The sequence below is a fragment of the Salmo salar genome, chromosome 02 (assembly GCF_965601325.2).
Source record: "Salmo salar chromosome 02, fSalSal1, whole genome shotgun sequence".
Lineage (NCBI taxonomy): Eukaryota > Metazoa > Chordata > Actinopteri > Salmoniformes > Salmonidae > Salmo > Salmo salar.
The window spans coordinates 64,585,001-64,608,461 of NC_138292.1; the positions used below are offsets into that span (position 1 = coordinate 64,585,001).

At 41.8% G+C, this 23,461-nt stretch overlaps 1 protein-coding gene across 1 annotated transcript in view; it reads right to left on the reverse strand.

Moving 5' to 3' along the window:
- Positions 1 to 15,032, reverse strand: part of LOC106594786 (glutamate receptor ionotropic, NMDA 2B) — a 112,152-nt gene extending 97,120 nt beyond the window's left edge. The window contains exon 1 of the mRNA XM_045707501.2: positions 14,347 to 15,032. Coding sequence (XP_045563457.2) covers positions 14,347 to 14,355 — 9 coding nt within the window. The 5' untranslated portion in view covers positions 14,356 to 15,032. The remainder of the gene's footprint in view (positions 1 to 14,346) is intronic.
- Between the last annotated feature and the right edge of the window lie 8,429 nt (positions 15,033 to 23,461).

Consider the following 23,461-nt stretch of genomic DNA (forward strand, 5'->3'; position numbering starts at 1 on the left):
AGAGAGGAGAGGAGGAGGAAGAAGAGAGTGGGAGGAAAGCAGAGAGAGGAGAGAGAGGAGGAGGAGAGTGGGATGAAAGCAGAGAGAGGAGAGGGGGAGGAAGAAGAGAGTGGGATGAAAGCAGAGAGAGGAGAGAGAGGAGGAGGAGAGTGGGATGAAAGCAGAGAGAGGAGAGGGGGAGGAGGAGAGTGGGATGAAAGCAGAGAGAGGAGAGGGGGAGGAGGAGATTGGGATGAAAGCAGAGAGAGGAGAGGAGGAGGAGGAGAGTGGAATGAAAGCAGAGAGAGGAGAGGAGGAGGAGAGTGGGATGAAAGCAGAGAGAGGAGAGGGGAGGAGGAAGAGAGTGGGATGAAAGCAGAGGGGGAGGAGGAAGAGAGTGGGATGAAAGCACAGAGAGAGGAGGAGGAAGAGAGTGGGATGAAAGCAGAGAGAGGAGGAGGAGAGTGGGATGAAAGCAGAGAGGGGAGGAGGAGAGTGGGATGAAAGCAGAGAGGGGAGGAGGAAGAGAGTGGGATGAAAGCAGAGAGGGGAGGAGGAAGAGAGTGGGATGAAAGCAGAGAGAGGAGAGGAGGAGGAGGAAGAGAGTGGGAGGAACGTAGAGAGTGGTGAGGAAGAGGAGGAGGAGAGTGGGATGAAAGCAGTGAGAGGAGGAGGAGGAAGAGGAAGAGAGTGGGAGGAACGTAGAGAGAGGTGAGGAAGAGGAGCAAGAGAGTGGGAGTAAAGCAGAGAGAGGAGGGGAGGGAAAATGGAGGTATACACAACACAGATGGAGGTGGTTGGAGGAAGAAGAACAGCAGCAACAAGAAGAAATCCAGCGAGGGGGAGGAGGATGGGTGCTGTGAAGATGGAGGGATGAAAAGAAAGACATTTTTAGGATGATAAAAGAAGAGCTGAAGATGAAGGAAGAAGAAGAAAGAGTGATGAAGGAAGGATGGTTGAAGCACACAATGAGAAGGAAGGTTAGAAAAGATGGCCAGAGAGAGAAGTCGGAGAGGAAAGTATGGGAGAAAAGAGTGAGATAGTGAGAATGACAGAGACAGAGGCAGGGCAAGGATGAAGAAAGGGGGAGAGAGAGAGGGAGAGAGAGAGAGAGAGAGAGTCAGAGAGGGAGAGAGAGAGACAGAGAGAGTTTCCATGGCAACAATTCAAATATGCCTCCATGCAGCACCCTGATGGACAAGGAGATACACATAATGTTCGCTTCGTACGCTGATACACACACACTATACACACACACACACTGATACACACACACTATACACACACACACACTGATACACACACACTATACACACACACACTGATACACACACACTATACACACACACACACTGATACACACACACTATACACACACACACTGATACACACACACTATACACACACACACACTATACACACACACACTGATACACACACACTATACACACACACACACACTGATACACACACACTATACACACACACACACTGATACACACACACTATACACACACACACTGATACACACACTATACACTATACACACTATACACACACTGATACACATGCACTATACACACACACACACACACACACACACTGATACACACACACTATACACACACACACTGATACACACACTATACACACACACACACTGATACACACACACTATACACACACACACACTGATACACACACACACACACTGATACACACACACTATACACACACACACACACACACACTGATACACACACACACTATACACACACACACTGATACACACACACACTGATACACACACACTGATACACACACACTATACACACACACACTGATACACACACACACACACTGATACACACACACACACTATACACACTTACACACTGATACACACAGCGTTCAAATACATGTGTATTTTATCATTAGTCACATAAATACTTATTTTTTGTGTATTTTAGTATTTTTAAATAATGTGGCCAGAATCAACTACTTACTGTATATTGGAAGTATTTGAAAGTATTCCCAATTAACTACTTTAAGTACTTTAAATACTTTAAATACGTATTTCAAATAATATACATAATATACATGCTAATATCTTCCAAGTGTATTTCCAAATGCATTCCAATATTCAACTACAGTACTTGTCTTTTCAAATACAAAATATCTGAATACTTACTTCAAAATGTATGTGAAAGTAATTGAGATATTTGAAATAGTATTTTAACCCAGGTCTACACACACACACACACACACACACACACACACACCCACACACACACACACACACACACACACACACACACACACACACACACACACACACACACAAAGAAAATTGCACACTGTTGGACACAAACACAAATGTTCAAGATACCCCCCCACACACACACACACAACCCAGAAGTAGACCAATATGTACTAGTGTTATTCTAGGAATGTGTTGAGAGAGAAGAGGAGAGGAGTAGGTGGTCCGTGTTACTGTGTGTCATGGTCAATGGAGCATTTGGCCTCCCCAGCCTAATTACTGAGAGAGCAATAAACCCCAGTATAACACACACACACATACACAGACAAAATTGACTTGACACTAGCGGAGAGAGATGAACCTGAACCTACCTGACCTTAAAACTAAGCGCTATAAAAAGGCTGAAGGGTGAAAACAACAACAACACACACACACACACACACACACACACACACACACACACACACACACACACACACACACACACACACACACACACACACACACACACACACACACACACACAGAGCAACCAGTTTGACTAAGAGAGAACTACCCTGACATTTAGGGTAATCAGCCCTACACAAAAGCTCAACTGTCATTAATAACTCCAAATTAATTACAAGAAACGGAGAATGTCAAGAGCCATCCAACGCAATGGATCATTTGCTTTCCTCACTGACTGCAGACAAATCGAGACTGAGCATTTAAATATGCTGTCGTGTGTCCATTACATACTACTTTACACTGCAATTACAGTAACAGAGACATTAACGTGGAAGGAAAACTGTTGAAGTGGTTATTCCATCCGCATCCATTCCCACACAGAGGAATTAACACACACAGATACACACAGACACAGAAACACACGTACACACACAGACATACACACAGTAAGGCTTGTACACGCATGAACACAAAGGTACTCAGGTATTCGGTAGCATGTATTTAGTACACAGCATGGACAGGTCCAGTGATGCGTAGCTACACAGCAGCAGTCTCCACTACACACACACGTCTACACTGAGCCCCTCTGTAATTCAGCTCCCTGACTCTCTCCCCAATGAGACGGCACACACTCATGAGCGCCAACACACACACACACACACACAAAGATAGAGAGAGAGAGACACATGTTTCATTGGGCGTGTAGTCACAGAACTGGCCCGTGTCAATAAGACTAGCGCCCGCGGCGTTTGCTCAGACTCGCCTGTTACTGTCATCACACTTAACATTTACAAAGAGCATTGATCGAGGAACTCACCCCGCCTCAAACAGCCCAAACGGCCAGAAGAATTACCAGGACCCCACCCCCCCTCGTCTCTCCCCCACTCTCCCATGTGCCAATAGACGTTCTTTGTGATCAGTCAAGACATTCAACCCCTATTGGGTGTTTGTGCTCTCTGTGCTCAGGCCCCACCGGTCTCTTGTTCACACTGTAATGAGTGTGTTTGTGTGTGTGTGTGTGTGTGCGATGTGTGTGTGTGTGTGTGTGTGTGTGCATGCATGTGTGTGTGTGAATGGTGGTTAGATAGAGACAGTGTTGTGTAAGGTATGTTAAATACACGCTGCTTGTCCTGAATACTGGGGGATTAGGAGTTTGAATGTTGCAGTCTCTGGAGCTCTAAGCAGCTTCAGGAAGGAAGGAGGGCTAGCTGTTCCGCGGTGAATGCAACAGTCTCTTTATGCAATCAGAAACACATCCGTTTCCACAGTAACCAGAACACATACAGGAGCCATAGAACACATTAGCTGCAATCAGAAACACATCCGTTTCCACAGAAACCAGAACACACACAGGAGCCATAGAACACATTAGCTGCAAACACATCCGCGTGACGGTATAGACAGAAACCTTCCTGAAAGACATTGTATAAGTAGTCAAAACTGACATTTACACACAAACATCCCCAGAATCACGCAACATTTGAAAGACATTGAGGATGACATACTGAAAGCTGATACATTTCCCATCATGATTTACAGGTAGTAGCCAAGGAACACAACAGATATTTCTGAGAGCGTTACTCCTACACGATGCATTTTCTACATGCAAATGATTCAAAAGCACACGCATAATTCATAGGTATCTTTTTATGTAAATGGTTGGACATCAATGGCTCTTCACCAACATGCGGATGGGCAATGACATCCACTTCAGTCATTGTTCTCAGTGGCATCTTGATCTCTGGGTTCAAAGGTGCATCTCTTTATCTCTGCATGTCGCTATTGTGCTGTTGTAATGAGATAATCAGACTTCAAGCTGTTTTAATTAGCCTCATGCAGGAGCTTCGTCACATAGGTTATTATTCTTTTCAGTATTCTACAGTAATTCATTAATTCTATCCCACCAGGGGAAATGTCAGTTAATTCACTGATGTCACTGATGTCTTGCAATTTATTGTATTGCATGCTGATTCGGATTGTATTTCCATATTGTTGGACAGTCAAGGATTGGTTAGCGAGCGTCTTCTTATCCATATGTCTACAATTTGCGATTGTAAATGGTAGTAATTCATGTCCTTAGAGAAGGAGCAGCACACACATTATGAGAATAAATGGAATTTGCTTTAGCCTGACAGTAATGTTGAGTAGATGGTGATGTCCCTATTTAAATCACAGTCATGCAGCCGAATCCTCTGGATACTCAATGATTTTAATTAAAATTGAGAAATGGAAAGAGAGAGAGATGGAGGGAAGGAGAGGCAGAGAGAGAGAGAGAGTGTGAGAGAAATAGTAAAAGAGAGAGAGAGATGGTGAGTGAGTGAAAGCAGAGGCAGAGAGAGAGAGAGAAAGTGAAAGAGAGAGAGAGAGAGAGAGAGAGAGAACGTGAAAGAGAGAAAGAGAAAGAGAGTGAGAGAGAGAGAGCGAGAAAGAGAGCGAGAGAGAGAGCGAGAGAGAGAGAGAAAGAGAAAGAGGAAAGAGAGCGAGAGAGCGAGAGAGAGAGGAGAGAGAGAGAGAGAGAGAGAGAGGAGAGAGAGAGAGAGAGAGAGAGAGCGAGATAGAGATGGAAAGAGCGTTGGGAGCATCTGGGCATGAGGCAGTGAAGAAGGGAGACAGTTGGTTGAAATAGGGAGGCAGATACAGAGACGCAGAACATGAACAGTGGGAATAAGAGATGAGATAAAGGGGTAGAGGAAGTGACCATGTCTGGAGGAGACAGTCTCATCACCCTATTCATCCCCAGAAGTGGGGCCAAGTTGATGTAATCATCAGTATGAGCCACTTGAGCTAACAGTGGTGAGTAGTAGTCATCAATCTGTTGCTTCTCTATGGCCTAAAAAGGGAAGGAAAGTCACTATTTTACAGAAGAGGGTCTTAGGTGTTTGATTAAGTGTGCTTGAGCTCGGTCGAGAGGCTTTTCAATGTTAATTGTGCTTAAATGCCACAGACATGCATGCCTGCATACACACACACATTCCCAGCCTGAAACACACACACACAGCCCTAAAAAAACCTACTGATAGTAGGAGGGTTCCTCTATCCCCTGGGGTCTGCATTAGCTCATTGAAGCCATTTCTTCCATATCTCCAGGATTTGATTGACCATGCTCCTCTGGCTGCTCCTTACGGCAGCAGTACACAGCAGAGTAGAGGGGTCTCTATGTGGGCTGGAGCCTGGGGCCCGCTTCACAGTGACTGAACCACCACTGAACTAGAACTATAAAGCCTCTATGACCGGACCACCACTGGATTAGAACTATAAAGCCTCTATGACTGGACTACTACTGGATTAGAACTATAAAGCCTCTATGACTGGACCACCACTGGATTAGAACTATAAAGCCTCTATGACTGGACCACCACTGGATTAGAACTATAAAGCCTCTATGACTGGACCACCACTGGATTAGAACTATAAAGCCTATATGACTGGACAACTAATGGATTAGAACTATAAAGCCTATATGACTGGACCACTAATGGATTAGAACTATAAAGCCTCTATGACTGGACCACTACTGGATTAGAACTATAAAGCCTATATGACTGGACTACTACTGGATTAGAACTATAAAGCCTCTATGACTGGACCACTACTGGATTAGAACTATAAAGCCTCTATGACTGGACCACTACTGGATTAGAACTATAAAGCTTATATGACTGGACCACTAATGGATTAGAACTATAAAGCCTATATGACTGGACCACTACTGGATTAGAACTATAAAGCCTCTATGACTGGACCATTACTGGATTAGAACTATAAAGCCTATATGACTGGACAACTAATGGATTAGAACTATAAAGCCTATATGACTGGACCACTAATGGATTAGAACTATAAAGCCTATATGACTGGACCACTACTGGATTAGAACTATAAAGCCTCTATGACTGGACCATTACTGGATTAGAACTATAAAGCTTATATGACTGGACCAGAACTATAAAGCCTATATGACTGGACCACTACTGGATAGCCATGTGGTTATATGTTCTATACAGTCTGGCATCCCTGTGTCATCACTCATTTCTATATTGCACCTATATATCTCTGTCTATGTATTCTCTGTTTGATAGCTAATGTTAACAGCCATGCAAAAAACAACACTTGATACAGATAACTTTTCCTCATTCAAACCCAGAGACAGACTGTACTACTTTTGTCTGGCAAGATGTCTTTCTGGCAAGTCGGAGGGATGGGGGGTGATTAATTTTAGCCTACCCCCTGAGGACACTAGTTATGACCTGCTTCCCCCCCACCACCCTCCCAGTCTCGTTACCCTCCAACCCCACCCAACCCCTCCCCACCTCAGTGGTCATGGGTAATTAATTAGCAAGCTGTTCCCAGCAGAGGGCCAAATGAAAGCAAGCTCAGTGATACAGTCAGGAGGGGACACCCAGACTCAGGAGGCAGGTTCACTTCACACATTAGTTAGGGACACCCAGACTCAGGAGGCAGGTTCACTTCACACATTAGTTAGGGACACCCAGACTCAGGAGGCAGGTTCACTTCACACATTAGTTAGGGACACCCAGACTCAGGAGGCAGGTTCACTTCACACAGTAGTTAGGGACACCCAGACTCAGGAGGCAGGTTCACTTCACACAGTAGTTAGGGACACCCAGACTCAGGAGGCAGGTTCACTTCACCCAGTAGTTAGGGACACCCAGACTCAGGAGTCTCCTGCACTGTGAGCCACAATACTATTTTAGCCCACTGAGCTAAATCCTTGGCATTAGCATAGGGAATCGATCCAAATGTTCAGGTTTCAACCAAAGGGACTTATCACACAAGCCAGCTCTGATACACTAATTACAATATTATCTTTCTGGGCCAAATATATTTTTTATCCATGAAGACCAGAAAAGTATTTAAAAAACAAGGGTTAGAACTGGTTCAGGGAAAAGAACCGAAAACCGTAAAATAACAAAATTATTTGAAGAACAGAACCCATACCGAAAAAGAAAGTGATCGATAGTGGCGGGGACCGGTTAATAACGTTCTTCCATGTTCCAGGTATTTTCTACCAGTCCCCCAAAAATCGCAACAAAGCGCCTATGCAAAGCCCTCACTCTCACTCAGAAACCTATTCCCAGCGTCTGCCTGCCAGCTGGAATGTTTTTTACAGTGGGTGTGTATGTAGGCTACCAGCCCCTACCTTATGAAGCATAGGTTACTGTAGCCTACTGACGACATTACATAGGTTACTGTAGCCTACTAACAACATTACATAGGTTACTGTATCCTACTGACGACGTTACATAGGTTACTGTATCCTACTGACGACGTTACATAGGTTACTGTAGCCTACTGACAACATTACATAGGTTACTGTAGCCTACTGACGACGTTACATAGGTTATTGTAGCCTACTGATGACGTTACATAGGTTACTATAGCCTACTGACAACATTACATAGGTTACTGTAGCCTACTGACAACATTACATAGGTTACTGTAGCCTACTGACAATGTTACATAGGTTACTGTAGCCTACTGATGACGTTACATAGGTTACTATAGCCTACTGACAACATTACATAGGTTACTGTAGCCTACTGACAACATTACATAGGTTACTGTAGCCTACTGACAATGTTACATAGGTTACTGTAGCCTACTGATGACGTTGCATAGGTTACTGTAGCCTACTGACGACGTTGCATAGGTTACTGTAGCCTACTGACAACATTAAATAGGTTACTGTAGCCTACTGACGACGTTACATAGGTTACTGTAGCCTACTGACAATGTTACATAGGTTACTGTAGCCTACTGACAATGTTACATAGGTTACTGTAGCCTACTGACGACGTTACATAGGTTACTGTAGCCTACTGACAACATTACATAGGTTACTGTAGCCTACTGATGACGTTACATAGGTTACTGTAGCCTACTGATGATGTTACATAGGTTACTGTAGCCTACTGACGACGTTACATAGGTTACTGTAGCCCACTGACGACGTTACATAGGTTACTGTAGCCTACTGATGACGTTACATAGGTTACTGTAGCCTACTGACGGCGTTACATAGGTTACTGTATTCTACTGACGACGTTACATAGGTTACTGTAGCCCACTGACGACGTTGCATAGGTTACTGTAGCCTACTGACGACGTTACATAGGTTACTGTAGCCTACTGACAACATTACATAGGTTACTGTAGCCTACCGACAATGTTACATAGGTTACTGTAGCCTACTGACGACGTTACATAGGTTACTGTAGCCTACTGACAACATTACATAGGTTACTGTAGTCTACGGACGACGTTACATAGGTTACTGTAGCCTACTGACAACATTACATAGGTTACTGTAGCCTACTGACGACGTTACATAGGTTACTGTAGCCTACTGACAACATTACATAGGTTACTGTAGCCTACTGACGACGTTACATAGGTTACTGTAGCCTACGGACGACGTTACATAGGTTACTGTAGCCTACTGACAACCTTACATAGGTTACTGTAGCCTACTGACAACATTACATAGGTTACTGTAGCCTACTGACAACATTACATAGGTTACTGTAGCCTACTGACGACGTTACATAGGTTACTGTAGTCTACTGACGACGTTGCATAGGTTACTGTAGCCTACTGACGACGTTATATAGGTTACTATAGCCTACTGACAACATTACATAGGTTACTGTAGTCTACTGACGACGTTACATAGGTTACTGTAGCCTACTGACAACATTAAATAGGTTACTGTAGCCTACTGACGACGTTACATAGGTTACTGTAGCCTACTGACAACATTACATAGGTTACTGTAGCCTACTGATGATGTTACATAGGTTACTGTAGCCTACTGACGACGTTACATAGGTTACTGTAGCCTACTGACAACGTTACATAGGTTACTGTAGGCTACGGACGACGTTACATAGGTTACTGTATTCTACTGACAATGTTACATAGGTTACTGTAGCCTACGGACGACATAACAAGCGTAATTCAGAAATTAGGGAGAGATGTTTAATTACAGAAGAATGGATGGACTTTTCAATGCCAGTTAAGTATACAATAGTTATCACTTTTCACGTTGGATTTATTAAATACAAAAGGTAAGACGTGTTTTTAATTCTAGTGCTGCTCTGAACACACAAGCTCGTTAGCTAGCTAGCTTTCTCTGGTCTCAACATTAAACCAACTCGGAAGTTCAAGGACATTCAAAGTTCCTCCATATAAGCCGCTCCTCCGTAGGCATAATTCTGTGGGCCTAATTCAGATAATGCATGTCATAACAGGATGCTCAGAGCTTCAAGGCAAGCTTCCTGCATCCTCTTTCCTCACCCTGAAATCTTCAGTTGCATCTCCCGCCCTACACTGTGACTGGCAGCACAGTATATGTGTTTGTCTTTCATTATGATTAAACCATACTGTTACGGCAAAATACAATTTGTTCTTAACGACTTTCCTATACAGATTAAATCGCTCACCCGCTTCACAGCAAGCTACTCTATATGCACTGATTGGTGAAGTAATATAATGTCAAGCTAAATATAAAATAAAATGGATATTTCAGATGTTTAAAAAGGAACAGAAAGGAACGATATAAACGGTTACTTTTGGGGGGTTCAAACCGGTTCAGAACTTTATTTTGCTAGTGGGAACAGTGGAACAGAATGAAAGAATAATGATTCTGTTCAGAACAAAACAATTGGAAAATAACTTTGGTTCCAACCCCTGACTTCAAGTGTTTTATAAATTAGCTATACTCCCGGTTTGGCTAGTAAAGCTCTTGTATATGGTCACCATTGCATACTGCTAACTTGAATACAATGGAATCACCCACAGCATACCAACGGTCACATTGGCTCTTTGTTTTCTTTTCTGGATAGATCCCTTGGGGAAAGAGTTTGTCACGGAGGTTTGAAACTACAAAGGAGTATCATGCTTTATCTTCATGGCATGTACTCTACTGTAGCCTGGTTAGATCACACTCCATCTATGAATCTCTTTTACCCTCTTTATCTCCTCCATTAAATGTATCATTATCCTCTCACTATCGTTCCTTCTCTGAAGAGTCACCTGCACAACACATGATGATCCCAATTCTTCTCTTTACACTCTCTCTTTTGTAATTCATCAAATGTTCCTTCCCTTATTATTTCAACCTGTTCTGGTATCATATCCCCCTCCGTCACTCTCTCTCTCATCCCTCCATCTCTCGCTCTCTCATCTCTATACCGCCACCCCTCTCTCACGAAGCCACACTCCCCTTTTGTTCTGCCTCTGTCTCTGAAAAACCTGACTCTCTCTCCCCCCTCTCCATTTCTATTTCTCTCCCTCTTCACCTCTCTCTCCCCTCTCTTTCTCTCTCTCTCCCTCTCGCTGTAACTCTGTCTGCCTGCCTGCCTGCCTGTCTGTCAAAAAGCGGCTTCAAAAGAGGTTCCGTCGGCGTGACAGGGAACAGTGACAATTTCAACAACAAAAAATGTTCGCACAGCATCTATACATTCTGATCATATAACCAACTAGACTCTCAGTGTGCTGCATTGACTCAAGTCAAAAGAAGCCAAGATATTTCAATGGAGACATTTCTCTATTCAAAAACAGTATACGCCCTAGCCTATCAATTTTATCCAAGCATCTAGACTAGGGTTGCGTCTCAAATTACACCATATTCCCTGTTTAGTGCACTACCTTTTGGTCAAAAGTAGTGCATTACATAGGTAATAGAATGCCATTTGGTACACAGAGGAGGAGGATATCAGGTAGCCTATTAAGGGGAATAGGTATCAAAGGGGCAATTCAAGGCATGCTGATGAGTTGAGCTGATATGGTACTCTAAGAATGTATGACGACCAAGACATTCTGATCATGTCATTACAGAACAAACCGCCAAAGAGAGGGGATCAGTAACCAACCGATTAGACTCTCACTGTGCTGCATTGACTCAAGTCAAAAGACGTTGTCCTCTGTAGCTCAGTTGGTAGAGCATGGATAGTGGGTTCGATTCCCAGGGCCACCTGTACGTAAAATGTATGCAAGCATGACTAAGTCGCTTTGGATAAACGTGTCTGCTAAGAGGCATATATTATTATATTAAGAAGCCAGGATATCTCAGTGAAGATGGATTTTTTCTATTCAAAGTCCCTGTCCTATAAATTGTATCAAAACACCTACACTAGAAGTATATCCGGTTGCCTGTTAGGAGGGATACGTGTTGAAGGAATGCTGATATGAGTGAGAGCGTGAGAAAGAATGGCCCTCTAAGAAGCTACGGTATGTGGGCTGCAGCAGTATCACAGTGATGGGTCCCATCTATGCTATTCTTAGACCTTCCATCCTTCCTTCAAAGACAGTCACACATGACTGGCAGTGGTGGTGGGGAAAAAGGAGAGAGAGGTAGAAAAAGTGAGACATTTGGAATGCTTATTTTCATCACAGAGAAGCAAAGGGTGAGTGGGTGGGAGTCAGATGATCGTCACTTATTAGAGCGACAGTTAGTGAGGGCATACATTTTCGTCATCGACGATGGGTCAATACACTGATGGTCGTTCGGGAAAGGTCTATACTTGGGAGATGGTGATGCATTACAGGTTCAAAGAGGAATGAGAAGAGGACCAGAAAAAGTGTAGAGTCAGAAAAGAAGAACTATTTAAATGTATTTAACTTTGACCACAAGGAATACTGTACATCTCTCTCTCTCTCACACAAACAAACAGACACGCACACGCACACACACACACACAGACACACACTGTCCGATACATTCGAGTACACACAAAAACCTGTCCGCCTGCACTTCGAGTCCCCTTAATCTTTTAATGACTCCATCAATATTTGTAAAGCCAGTCAAATGAAGCCAGAAGCCAATAGAGTTGCCTGCCAGGTCGTCTGTCTGTGGCCATGATGCACTGCTGCCACTCTCTCAACACACACACACACACTCTGGTCACAATCTACTGATCACAGAAGGGGGCTGCCACACCACTAAGCCCGGCAAGAGAACAAGAGAACACGTAATCCACCACAAACCAAACCAGCTCCACAAACAAGCTCCTTCTGGGTCGCACGCTCCCGTTCCTAATCTATCTGTCTTTGTCCCAAATGGCACCCTATTCCCTATTTAGTGCAATATTTTTGCCCCATAGGGCTCTGGTCAAAAGTAGTGCCCATTATAAGGAATAGGATGTAATTTGAGACGTAACCTCTGTCTGAGATCTCCATCCTCAGTCAGATAAATTACCCTTTCACTCGCTCTAGGTTTCATTCAGTAGTCTGTCTGCCTGTCTCTTGGTGCCCCTCTCAAGTCAAGGGCTTCATTGGCATGGGAAACATACTGTATGTTAACATTGCCAAAGCAAGTGAAGTAGATAATAAACAAAAGTGAAATAAACAACAAAAATTAACAGTAAACATTACACTCACAGAAGTTCCAAAATCTTCCAAAAATGTCATATTATGTCTATATATAGTGTTGTAACAATGTGCAAATGGTTAAAGTACAAAAGGGAAAATAAATAAACATAAATATGGGTTGTATTTACAATGGTGTTTGCTCTTCACTGGTTGCCCTTTTCTTGTGGCAACAGGTCACAAATCTTGCTGCTGTGATGGCACACTGGTATTTCACCCAGTAGATATCAGAGTTTATCAAAATTGGGCCTCTCTCTCTCTCTGTCTGTCTGTCTGATTACCTTTCTGCTTACCTGTCCATCTCTCTCCTGCTCTCTGTCTCACTTCCAGTCTCTACATCCACTATTAGATAAACCTGTCTCTGTGTCTCTCCCCCCCAGCTCTCTTTCACTTCCAGTTTTCCATCCACATTTAGTTCCCTCTACGCCCCCCCTAGGGAGAGAGAGAGGAAGACAATTAGTCCTTTCTTCCTCTACGCTCTCCTTACTCTTTCTTCCTTCACCCTCCATTCTCACCCTTTATCCATTTCTAGTTTCATTCTCTATTTCACGCTTTTCTCTCGATCTTGCTGGTACTGAAAAGAAAATGTTCTAAATTTAAATAACAAACCCGAAAATGTGCAATGACTGTCTGTACGTACTAAATGGAGTACAAAAAGGAACACCATTGGTTATTAACAGCCAAAAGAGAGGACTTTGGTTTTACTGGTCATATTAGTTCATTACTGTTCACAAAAGACATTTAAATAAGCCATTTCAGTGGCAGACAGTTACACATTCAGCCTCATATGGATATTGTATCGCACATAAAGAAACGGAAGGCTTTTCGATCGAACCTTCATTGTGATATTTAGGCAGTAGCTCTTGTTCTTCAAAAACCACCACTACTCCCAGGTATAATCCGCTCATAGGTGGATGCGTCCAGTTTTCACAATAACAAGTGTGTATGTTCACAGGTAATAGTTCATTATCGAATACACTTCATAATTATATATGTTTTTAAATGCATTTCGTGAACTAACACTCACACTTGGCTTTTTCTCCTCCCCCTTACCAGCTCTGTCTTTGCTGATAGCTACTTTATAGGGGGAAAATGTACTGGTTGTCCCACCTAGCTAGCTTAAGATGAATGGGTAAGAGCATCTGCTAAATGACTACAATGTAAATGTAATAGACATTGCAGGTTTGATTGAATTTCGGGCCTAAGACTGATGGACTGCATCTATGAAACAGAGAGAAAAGGTCAAGCGTAAAAGGCCTTGGGGGTCCTACCTTGTACATTGCCAGCCCAGATCTCCTCTCTACTCTTCAGAACTGGCATGGTGGTGTGGTCTGGGACTCAACTACTCCTCTCATAGCACCGGGTGGAGGGAAGGATGAACAGATGAAGCCGTGCAGAGAGGAGTAGACGTGAAGAGGGCTTATGGAGTGAGTGATGAGCACCTGGATTGAAGGAGTGTGCGTTTGTCAAGTTTGAGTGTGTAAGGAGAAATCAAAAAAAGAAATTGAGAAATGACGAATGGAGAAAGAGATGGAGAGGGGCGAGGCGCTCTCTCATTCGTCTCTTGTCGTCTGACTCATCCTCCCGTCTTCTTCCACTGGATGATACAGCGCGACGAGGTTTCCTCTGACAACTCCGTGTGTGAGTGTGTGAACAACGGTTGCCGTGGCAATGCGGAGATTAGAGCGTCTCTTCCTCCTTCCCTTTTTCTGTTTCTTCTGTCGCTCCCCTCGTCTATTTAGTCACCATCATCTGTCTGTACGTTCGGTCTTTGTCAAGACTGGGGGAGAGAGGAGAGGAGAGAGATAGAGAGATGGTCAATAACAAGACATTATCTGTTAGGGTGAATGTTTCTCTTAATGGTGAATGCTTTTGTGTAGTTTGTATACACAAGTCAATTGCTTCAGAGGTTCAAGGCTTTTAACACAGCTTTTTACCTTTCACTTCACAATCTGAATTCAAATCCTTTCTGACTTATGGATTGGCTCTTGGCCAACACACAATTATGCAGTGTGATTTATCTTCTTATCACATATCCTAAAAGTTCCATATTATACATTGACAGACAGTACAAAATGCATGCAAAAGAAAAATGGTACTTAGTTATTTTTGTCTGGTGGTTGGATTCAACTTTGGCCTAACATTAAATACCACTTTTTTAAATCAAATTTCAGAAAATATCCCATATCTTACATTGACAGACATACAACATGTGTAAAATATATAGTAACCACTTTGCCAATGTTGACATTAAAGGCCCAGTGAAGTCAAAAACTTGATTATTCTGTGTTTTATGTATATTTCCACACTATGAGGTTGGAATAATACTGAGAAAGTGTAACAATTACAATAATGCCCTTTAAGTGAAAGAGCTTTTTGAAAGGCCGTCTGTTTGGTGGGAAGGAGTTTTGGCCTGCCTATCACCAGGCAGTAAATTAGTTAATAGACAAATAAGAAAAAGAGTTCCAAACCTCTCTGCCAATAACAGTCCTAGCAAAATTCTTGCTTGAGAAATGTATATTTGCTAAAAAGCTATTTTTGTTTAGTTTTTTGCTATTTTAATTAATAACAATCACAGTAAGGTACTATATTGCTACTAATAAATTATTTAATATTGAAATACAAACGGCTGCATTGGACCTTTAAGTATTCAAGGTTTGTAATAGGTAGATTTAACTTGAGCCTAACATTCAATACATTCAACATTAGATTTCTGGAAAAAGTTCCATACACAACAGACATATAAAATGGGTTAAACAAATAGGAAGCACTTTGCCAATTTTGATGATAAGTATTCAAGAAGTAACTTTGGCCTAACACCCACTAGTCTCTGATCTTGTCCGTGTAATTTATGCATCATTCTCTCATGTTCTCTTCCTGCCTTCATCCCTTCTCACTTTTGTTGATGGGTCGTGTCCTGCATTTCCCCGCTGAATTTGACCATGTTGCCCTCTAGGAAGTAAGTGTGTGTGTGTGTGTGTGTGTGTGTGTGTGTGTGTGTGTGTGTGTGTGTGTGTGTGTGTGTGTGTGTGTGTGTGTGTGTGTGTGTGTGTGTGTGTGTGTATGTGTGTACACACATTTTAGCCCTGGGAAAAATGTCAAAGGATATCACTGTGTGAGGAATTTTTATCCTGTCTGGCAGAGTGATAAATTATGTATTCAACACATTTTATTTCCAAAACCCATCTTTCTCTCTGACTCTTTCCAACTGTAATTATCTCAAACTCCTTCAGTAGTATTTAAATGACATTAATACTGCAAATGATGTATTTGGCTCAAAGAAACATACGCACACTTCGACAATTAAATACTGTACCACATGCATGTAGGCCGACCAGCCCTAGTCTCTCTACAATCAAACAACGTCTTTCAAAGACAATTATTCAGAAATATACAATATGATATATTGTGGTGAAAGCAAAATGGATTAAACAAAACTACTGATTATTAATATATATCTGGAAAGGGCAGCAGATTGGAGTCTCCTTGCTAAATACATCATTATATTATCCTTTGCCCCCTTCAAAAATGGAAAGCATAGCATATGATAAAGGAAATATGTGAGTTACTGCCATACAATGTAAACCACTTTGAGACTCAATAAAAAGTGCTAGTGCTATAGCCTACATACAGTAAATCCAAGCCATTATCATGTCTTAAAAGAATTGACCAAAAATGTCACAAATTGAACATATAGGCTAGGCTAGCCATGTTTCTCAAATGTAGCAACATAATCTCACCACAGCTTTGTTATAGCATTAATCCTTTATAACTGAGATGGAGGGGTGGATGGATGCCCTTTCTGAGTTAGAGACAGGAAGACATTGTCTGAGTCCCGAATGCACCCTTTCACCTATATAGTGTACTACTTTCGGCAAAACCCCTGTGGCCCTCGTCAGAAGTAGTGTACTATATAGGGAACAGGGTGCCGTTTGAGACGGAGACATTATCAAAAAATGTACCTGGAAGGAACATTGTGTATTATAAATAGTAATAAGAGCTCACTCTCCTAGCGTAGTGACATCCCTCCTCACTGTGCTGGTTTAAAAGCCTACCTAAATCATTCAGACTGCTTGGGTCAACAGTACAGTATACTCAATTAATATCAACGCAATGAAACTTTGAGAGAATACTTTTACTCTAATGATTGAGATGGAGGACAAGGAAGGAGAATTAGTTAAAAAAAGCTAAATCCATGGCCTTCGTAAAGGAAAGTCTAGACTTACAATTACATTTCACATCCACTAACATCTGACATTGACTTAAACTTTGCAACCGATTTGACTTCAACCACTTAAGATAAGAATCAGATTTGATAATATATGACATTTTGTAGAATTGTAGATAACAACATGAAAGTTAGTTGATCAATACTTAGGTCTTGGGTAATGACTAAGTAGGAGCTGTGGCAGTTTTATATACCGCCACTAATGTCAAAATACCCAAAGGAAGCCAAGAATTTCACATTTTGGGGGAATATGAATTACATTCACAAGCACAGTTTTCACCATGAACCAACCTCCATTTTAGACCCCATTTCCATTAGAAGCTTAAGTGAATTTCTCAGAAATTACTAATAGGCATATGGGGTAGTGCCTGTCATCTTTCTATTGAAAAGAAAAACAACAAATATTAGGACACTCAAGCCTACAGTGAACCACCACGGGAATCCTATGATGCAGCCTGAAATAAACACTTTAGGGGGCATCAAAGAGGACCAAGCATGCCCTGGCAGTTGTATGATTCACAGTATCACTCATTTAACCTGTTTAGGATAGGGGGCAGTATTTTCACGGCCGGATAAAAAACGTACCCGATTTAATCTGGTTATTACTCCTGCCCAGAAACTAGAATATGCATATAATTAGTAGCTTTGGATAGAAAACACCCTAAAGTTTCTAAAACTGTTTGAATGGTGTCTGTGAGTATAACAGAACTCATATGGCAGGCCAAAACCTGAGAAGATTCCGTACAGGAAGTGCCCTGTCTGACCATTTCTTGTCCTTCTATAGCCTCTTTATCAAAAATAGAGGATCTCTGCTGTAACGTGACATTTTCTAAGGCTCCCATAGGCTCTCAGAAGGTGCCAGAACGTTGAATGATGACTCTGCAGTCCCTGGGCGAAAAACAGTAGGGGTTTTGGAAAGTGGTCATTCTGAGAACAATGACATGGGTGCGCGTGTGCATGTGAAGACTCCATTTTCTATTTTCAGTGTTTGAACGAAAACAAGGTCTCCCGGTCGGAATATTACCGCTATTTTACGAGAAAAATCGCATAAAAATTGATTTTAAACAGCGTTTGACATGCTTCGAAGTACGGTAATGGAATATTTTGAATTTTTTTGTCACGATACGAGCCGGCGCGTCACCCTTCGTATATGTCTTGACAAGACAAGACTCTCCTTTATCTAACCACATTGTCCGATTTCAAAAAGGCTTTACAACGAAAGCAAAACATTAGATTATGTCAGGAGAGTACCCAGCCAGAAATAATCACACACCCATTTTTCAAGCTAGAATATAATGTCACAAAAACCAAAACCACAGCTAAATGCAGCACTAACCTTTGATGATCTTCATCAGATGACACTCCTAGGACATTATGTTATACAATACATGCATGTTTTGTTCAATCAAGTACATATTTATATAAAAAACCAGCTTTTTACATTAGCATGTGACGTTCAGAACTAGCATTCCCACCGAACACTTCCGGTGAATTTACTAAATTACTCACGATAAACGTTCACAAAAAACAAAACAATTATTTTAAGAATTATAGATACAGAACTCCTTTATGCAATCGCGGTGTCCGATTTTAAAATAGCTTTTCGGTGAAAGCACATTTTGCAATATTCTGAGTAGATAGCCCGGCCATCACATGGCTAGCTATTTTGACACCCACCAAGTTTGGCACTCACCAAACTCAGATTTACTATAAGAAAAATTTGATTACCTTTGCAGTTCTTCGTCAGAATGCACTCCCAGGACTTCTACTTCAACACCCAATGTTGTTTTGGTTCCAAATAATCCATAGTTATATCCAAATAGCTGCGTTTTGTTTGTGCGTTCAAGACACTATCCGAAGGGTAACGAAGGGTGACGCGCGGATGCATATCGTGACAAAAAAATTCAAAATATTCCATTACCGTACTTCGAAGCATGTCAAACGCTGTTTAAAATCAATTTTTATACGATTTTTCTCGTAAAATAGCGATAATATTCCGACCGGGAGTCGTTGTTTTCGTTCAAAGACTGAAAAAGTAAAATGGACTCTTCATGTGCACTCGCGCGCCCGTCTCATTGTTCTCAGATCGACCACTTACCAAATGCGCTACTGTTTTTCAGCCAGTAACTGCAGAGTCATCATTCAACGTTCTGGCGCCTTCTGAGAGCCTATGGGAGCCTTAGAAAGTGTCACGTTACAGCAGAGATCCCTTGTTTTGGATAGAGATGACAAAGAAGGCCAAGAAATGGTCAGACAGGGTACTTCCTGTACAGAATCTTCTCAGGTTTTGGCCTGCCATTTGAGTTCTGTTATACTCACAGACACCATTCAAACAGTTTTAGAAACTTTGGAGTGTTTTCTATCCAAAGCTACTAATTATATGCATATTCTAGTTTCTGGGCAGGAGTAATAACCAGATTAAATCGGGTACGTTTTTTTATCCGGCCGTGAAAATACTGCCCCCTATCCATAACAAGTTAAACAATTCAAAATATATTTTATATTTAAGATTCTTCAAAGTAGCCATCCTTTGCCTTGATGACAACTTTGTACACTCTTGGCATTCTTTTGGGGCTCCCGAGTGGCACAGCGGTCTAAGGCACTGCATCTCAGTGCTTGAGGCATCACTACAGACATCCTGGTTCAAATCCAGGCTGTATCACAACCCAGTCGTGATTGGGAGTCCCATAGAGCGGCCCACAATTGTCCCCAGCGTCGTCCAGGTTTGTAGGCCATCAATGTAAATAATAATTTGTTCTTAACTGACTTGCCTAGTTAAATAAAGGTTCCATTTTCTCAACCAGCTTCACCTGGAATGCTTTTCCAAAAGCCTTGAAGGAGTTCCCACATATGTTGAGTACTTGTTGACTGCTTTTCCTTCACTCTGCAGTCCAACTCATCCCAAACCAACTATGTTATTTCAACTTTTTGTCCAAACCTTTGACTGGTACTATATATATATATATTAACTGTTACTAATGACCCTCAGCAACAACCAAAAAGCTGTGACATCATTTACAGAGGATTCAAATATAGGTAAACAAAACAACGTAATAAAATGGAATGATAATGTAGGCTATACCAACTGAAGGGAACTAACAGTAAATTGGCAGTTGAATATGTGCTGTTATTCGGCTTACTGAAAGTCGATAACGATAGTTTACATTATAGAAATTTGGGCATATAATTAAGACTTAGTCTTAATTGTAGGCCTAAAAATCTATCAGTCAGACCCCTTGACTTTTTCCACAGTTATTTATTTATTTATTTTATTTAACTTTTATTTAACTAGGCAAGTAAGTTAAGAACAAATTCTTATTTACAATGACGGCCTACCAAAAGGCAAAAGGCCTCCTGCGTGGACGGTGGATAGGATAACATTTTTTAAATAGAAGACAAAACACACATCACGACAAGGTCATGGTAGCAACACAACATGGTAGCAGCACAGTTACGTCTCAGCCTTATTTTTTTATTATTATTATTATTATTATTCTAAAAAACAGTTTTTGCATTGTCATTATGCGGTATTGTGTGTAGATTGATGAGGGGGGAAAACAACTCGATTTTAGTATAAGGCTGTAATTTAACGAAATGTGGAAAAAGTCAAAGGGTCTGAGTGCTTTTTTTTGTTTGGTACCTTTATTTAACTTTTCAAGTCAGTTAAGAACAGATTCTTATTTACAATGACGGCCTGCGCCACACCCTGACCCGGATGACGCTGGGCCAATTGTGTGCCGCACTATGGGACTCCCAATCACGGCCGGTTGTGATACAGACTGGAATTGAACCAGGGTCTGTAGTGACGCCTCTATCACTGAGATGCAGTGCCTTAGACCGCTGCGCAACTCGGGAGCCCCCTGAATGCACTGTACATAGCTCTTATCAATAGATCTTATCAAATTGTAAATTACAGTGCATGAAGAATGGTGTTATTTCTATCGGGGAAAAAATGAAGTAGATGCTTTTTCCACCTGGAACCGATAGGTTCGCTAGATCTTATTCATGGTTTCCTTATGCGTAAAGATGGTGGAATTATTATGGAATTAAATCAATATCAGAATACGGTGTATCTGTAGACACCTCTGGTATACCTTCACTTATTCCATCTTCATCCAAAATGAATGGCAGGTGAAAAGCACACTATTCTCATGCTTAATAGAGAGAAAGGTACATAAAAAAGGGAATTACGTTAATTTCCACGCACTTAACTCGGGTCAGAATTGTGCCCTATGAAGATAAATAGATCAAACCAACAAGACAATGCAGCCATACTAGACCAGGGATCTTAATTTGACCTATATTGCCACAGCAAAATAATCCTGCAGCAACAGGATTTGAACGTTTAGTCCATAATGTTGCTTGATCGGTGGTTAGGTTATTAAACTGGCCAAAAGCAGGCTACATGAAAAGTGCAATAGAGTTTATATAACTTTGTGTTAGTGTGGGTTTTCAGTGAATTGATGTAAATCACAAAGCTCAATATATCTCAGCAACAAAAGTGATCAAATTAGGATCCTACAGCTGTACATGAACAGTATCACTCTGTATTGTAGGCTACTGTGTATGTGACCAATAACATTTGATTTGATTTGATTTGATGTACAAATTGAGTGAGTTATATATAGACACAAAACAATGTGTTTAGATGGAGAGAGGAGAGGAGAGGAGAGGAGAGGAGAGGAGAGGAGAGGAGAGGAGAGGAGAGGAGAGGAGAGGAGAGGAGAGGAGAGGAGAGGAGAGGAGAGGAGAGGAGAGGAGAGGAGAGGAGAGGAGAGGAGAGGAGAGGAGAGGAGAGGAGAGGAGGGGGAGGCCTAAAGACTACATCAGTGATCATCAACTAGATTCAGCCGCGGGACGCTTCTTGAGCGGATGGTCGGGGTCCGGAACATAATTACAAATCATTCCTAGACAGCAAACTGACCGCAAGAAGCCCAAACAGATATAATATTTGATTAAAACATAATAATTTCAAACCTTGCTTACATTTATATATGTTCACGTGTCTCTCTATGCGTGGGAAATGCGATCCAAAATTAAAATCACTTGGAGATCATTTCCTGGTGTTTTTACAGTCTTTTATGTGTTTTTGCTCAAAAAACTTGGGGGCCAAATAAAACCACCCCCAGGCCAAATTCGGCCTGCAGGCCACCAGTTGGGCAACCCTGGACGACACAATGAGCTGTTCTATACAGTACAGTTCATGTAGAGGGTAAATGTATAGAACACTTATTAAGATCAGAAGCTGTGATAAGACAGTGTGGTGAGGATAGATCTAAAAGGACAGAGAGAGATCTAGATACTGTACATCGCTTTAGAACGCAACCTACTAATCAAGGTTCATCCGGAATAACACACACAGACAACCCTACATAGCACACACACACACACACACACACACACACACACACACACACACACACACACACACACACACACACACACACACACACACACACACACACACACACACACACACACATATACTCTCTCTCACACACCTGCATGCACACACACCATACATGCAAGCAGAGGCACGTACACACACACACAGTTCAATCCACTACTCACCTATTTAACTCTTGTCTGTAACTCATTATTAATTTAGTGGTGATCAGAGGAGTGGGACAACAGTAAAGACAGAGCTGCCACTTGAAAACACAAAATGTGGTGTGGGTTCCTTAGTCCTTCATGGTGAAATCTCACTCAAAGCAATAAGCATGGGGTGTTTGTTTGAATTGAACCCCCTTTTCAATTCACAAGAAGAAGAAAAAAGACAAAAGTTGAAGATGTAAATGCTATTGATTGAAATTGTTTGTCATAAACTGTGTGTGTGTGTGTGTGTGTTACATTAATAACTTATTTTGGATGAACTGGTGATGCTGATGACTGAAAAGGGACCTCCCATAAGACATACAACTCAGACGCTGAGAAGAACCATCATAGAAAAAGAGGGGAATTTGACAGAGAGCGATGGAGAGCAATGAAATGAACAACATTCTTCTCCTACTGATTTCTATTCTTATCTGTCTATCAGTCTGTCACTATTTCAAACCTACACACGCACTGTGAACAGCGGTCTTCAGATGTGTCGCAAGCCAAGGCTTTACAAGATTTTTTATCTACTTTTCAACAACTAAGCCCGGAAGTCTTTCCTG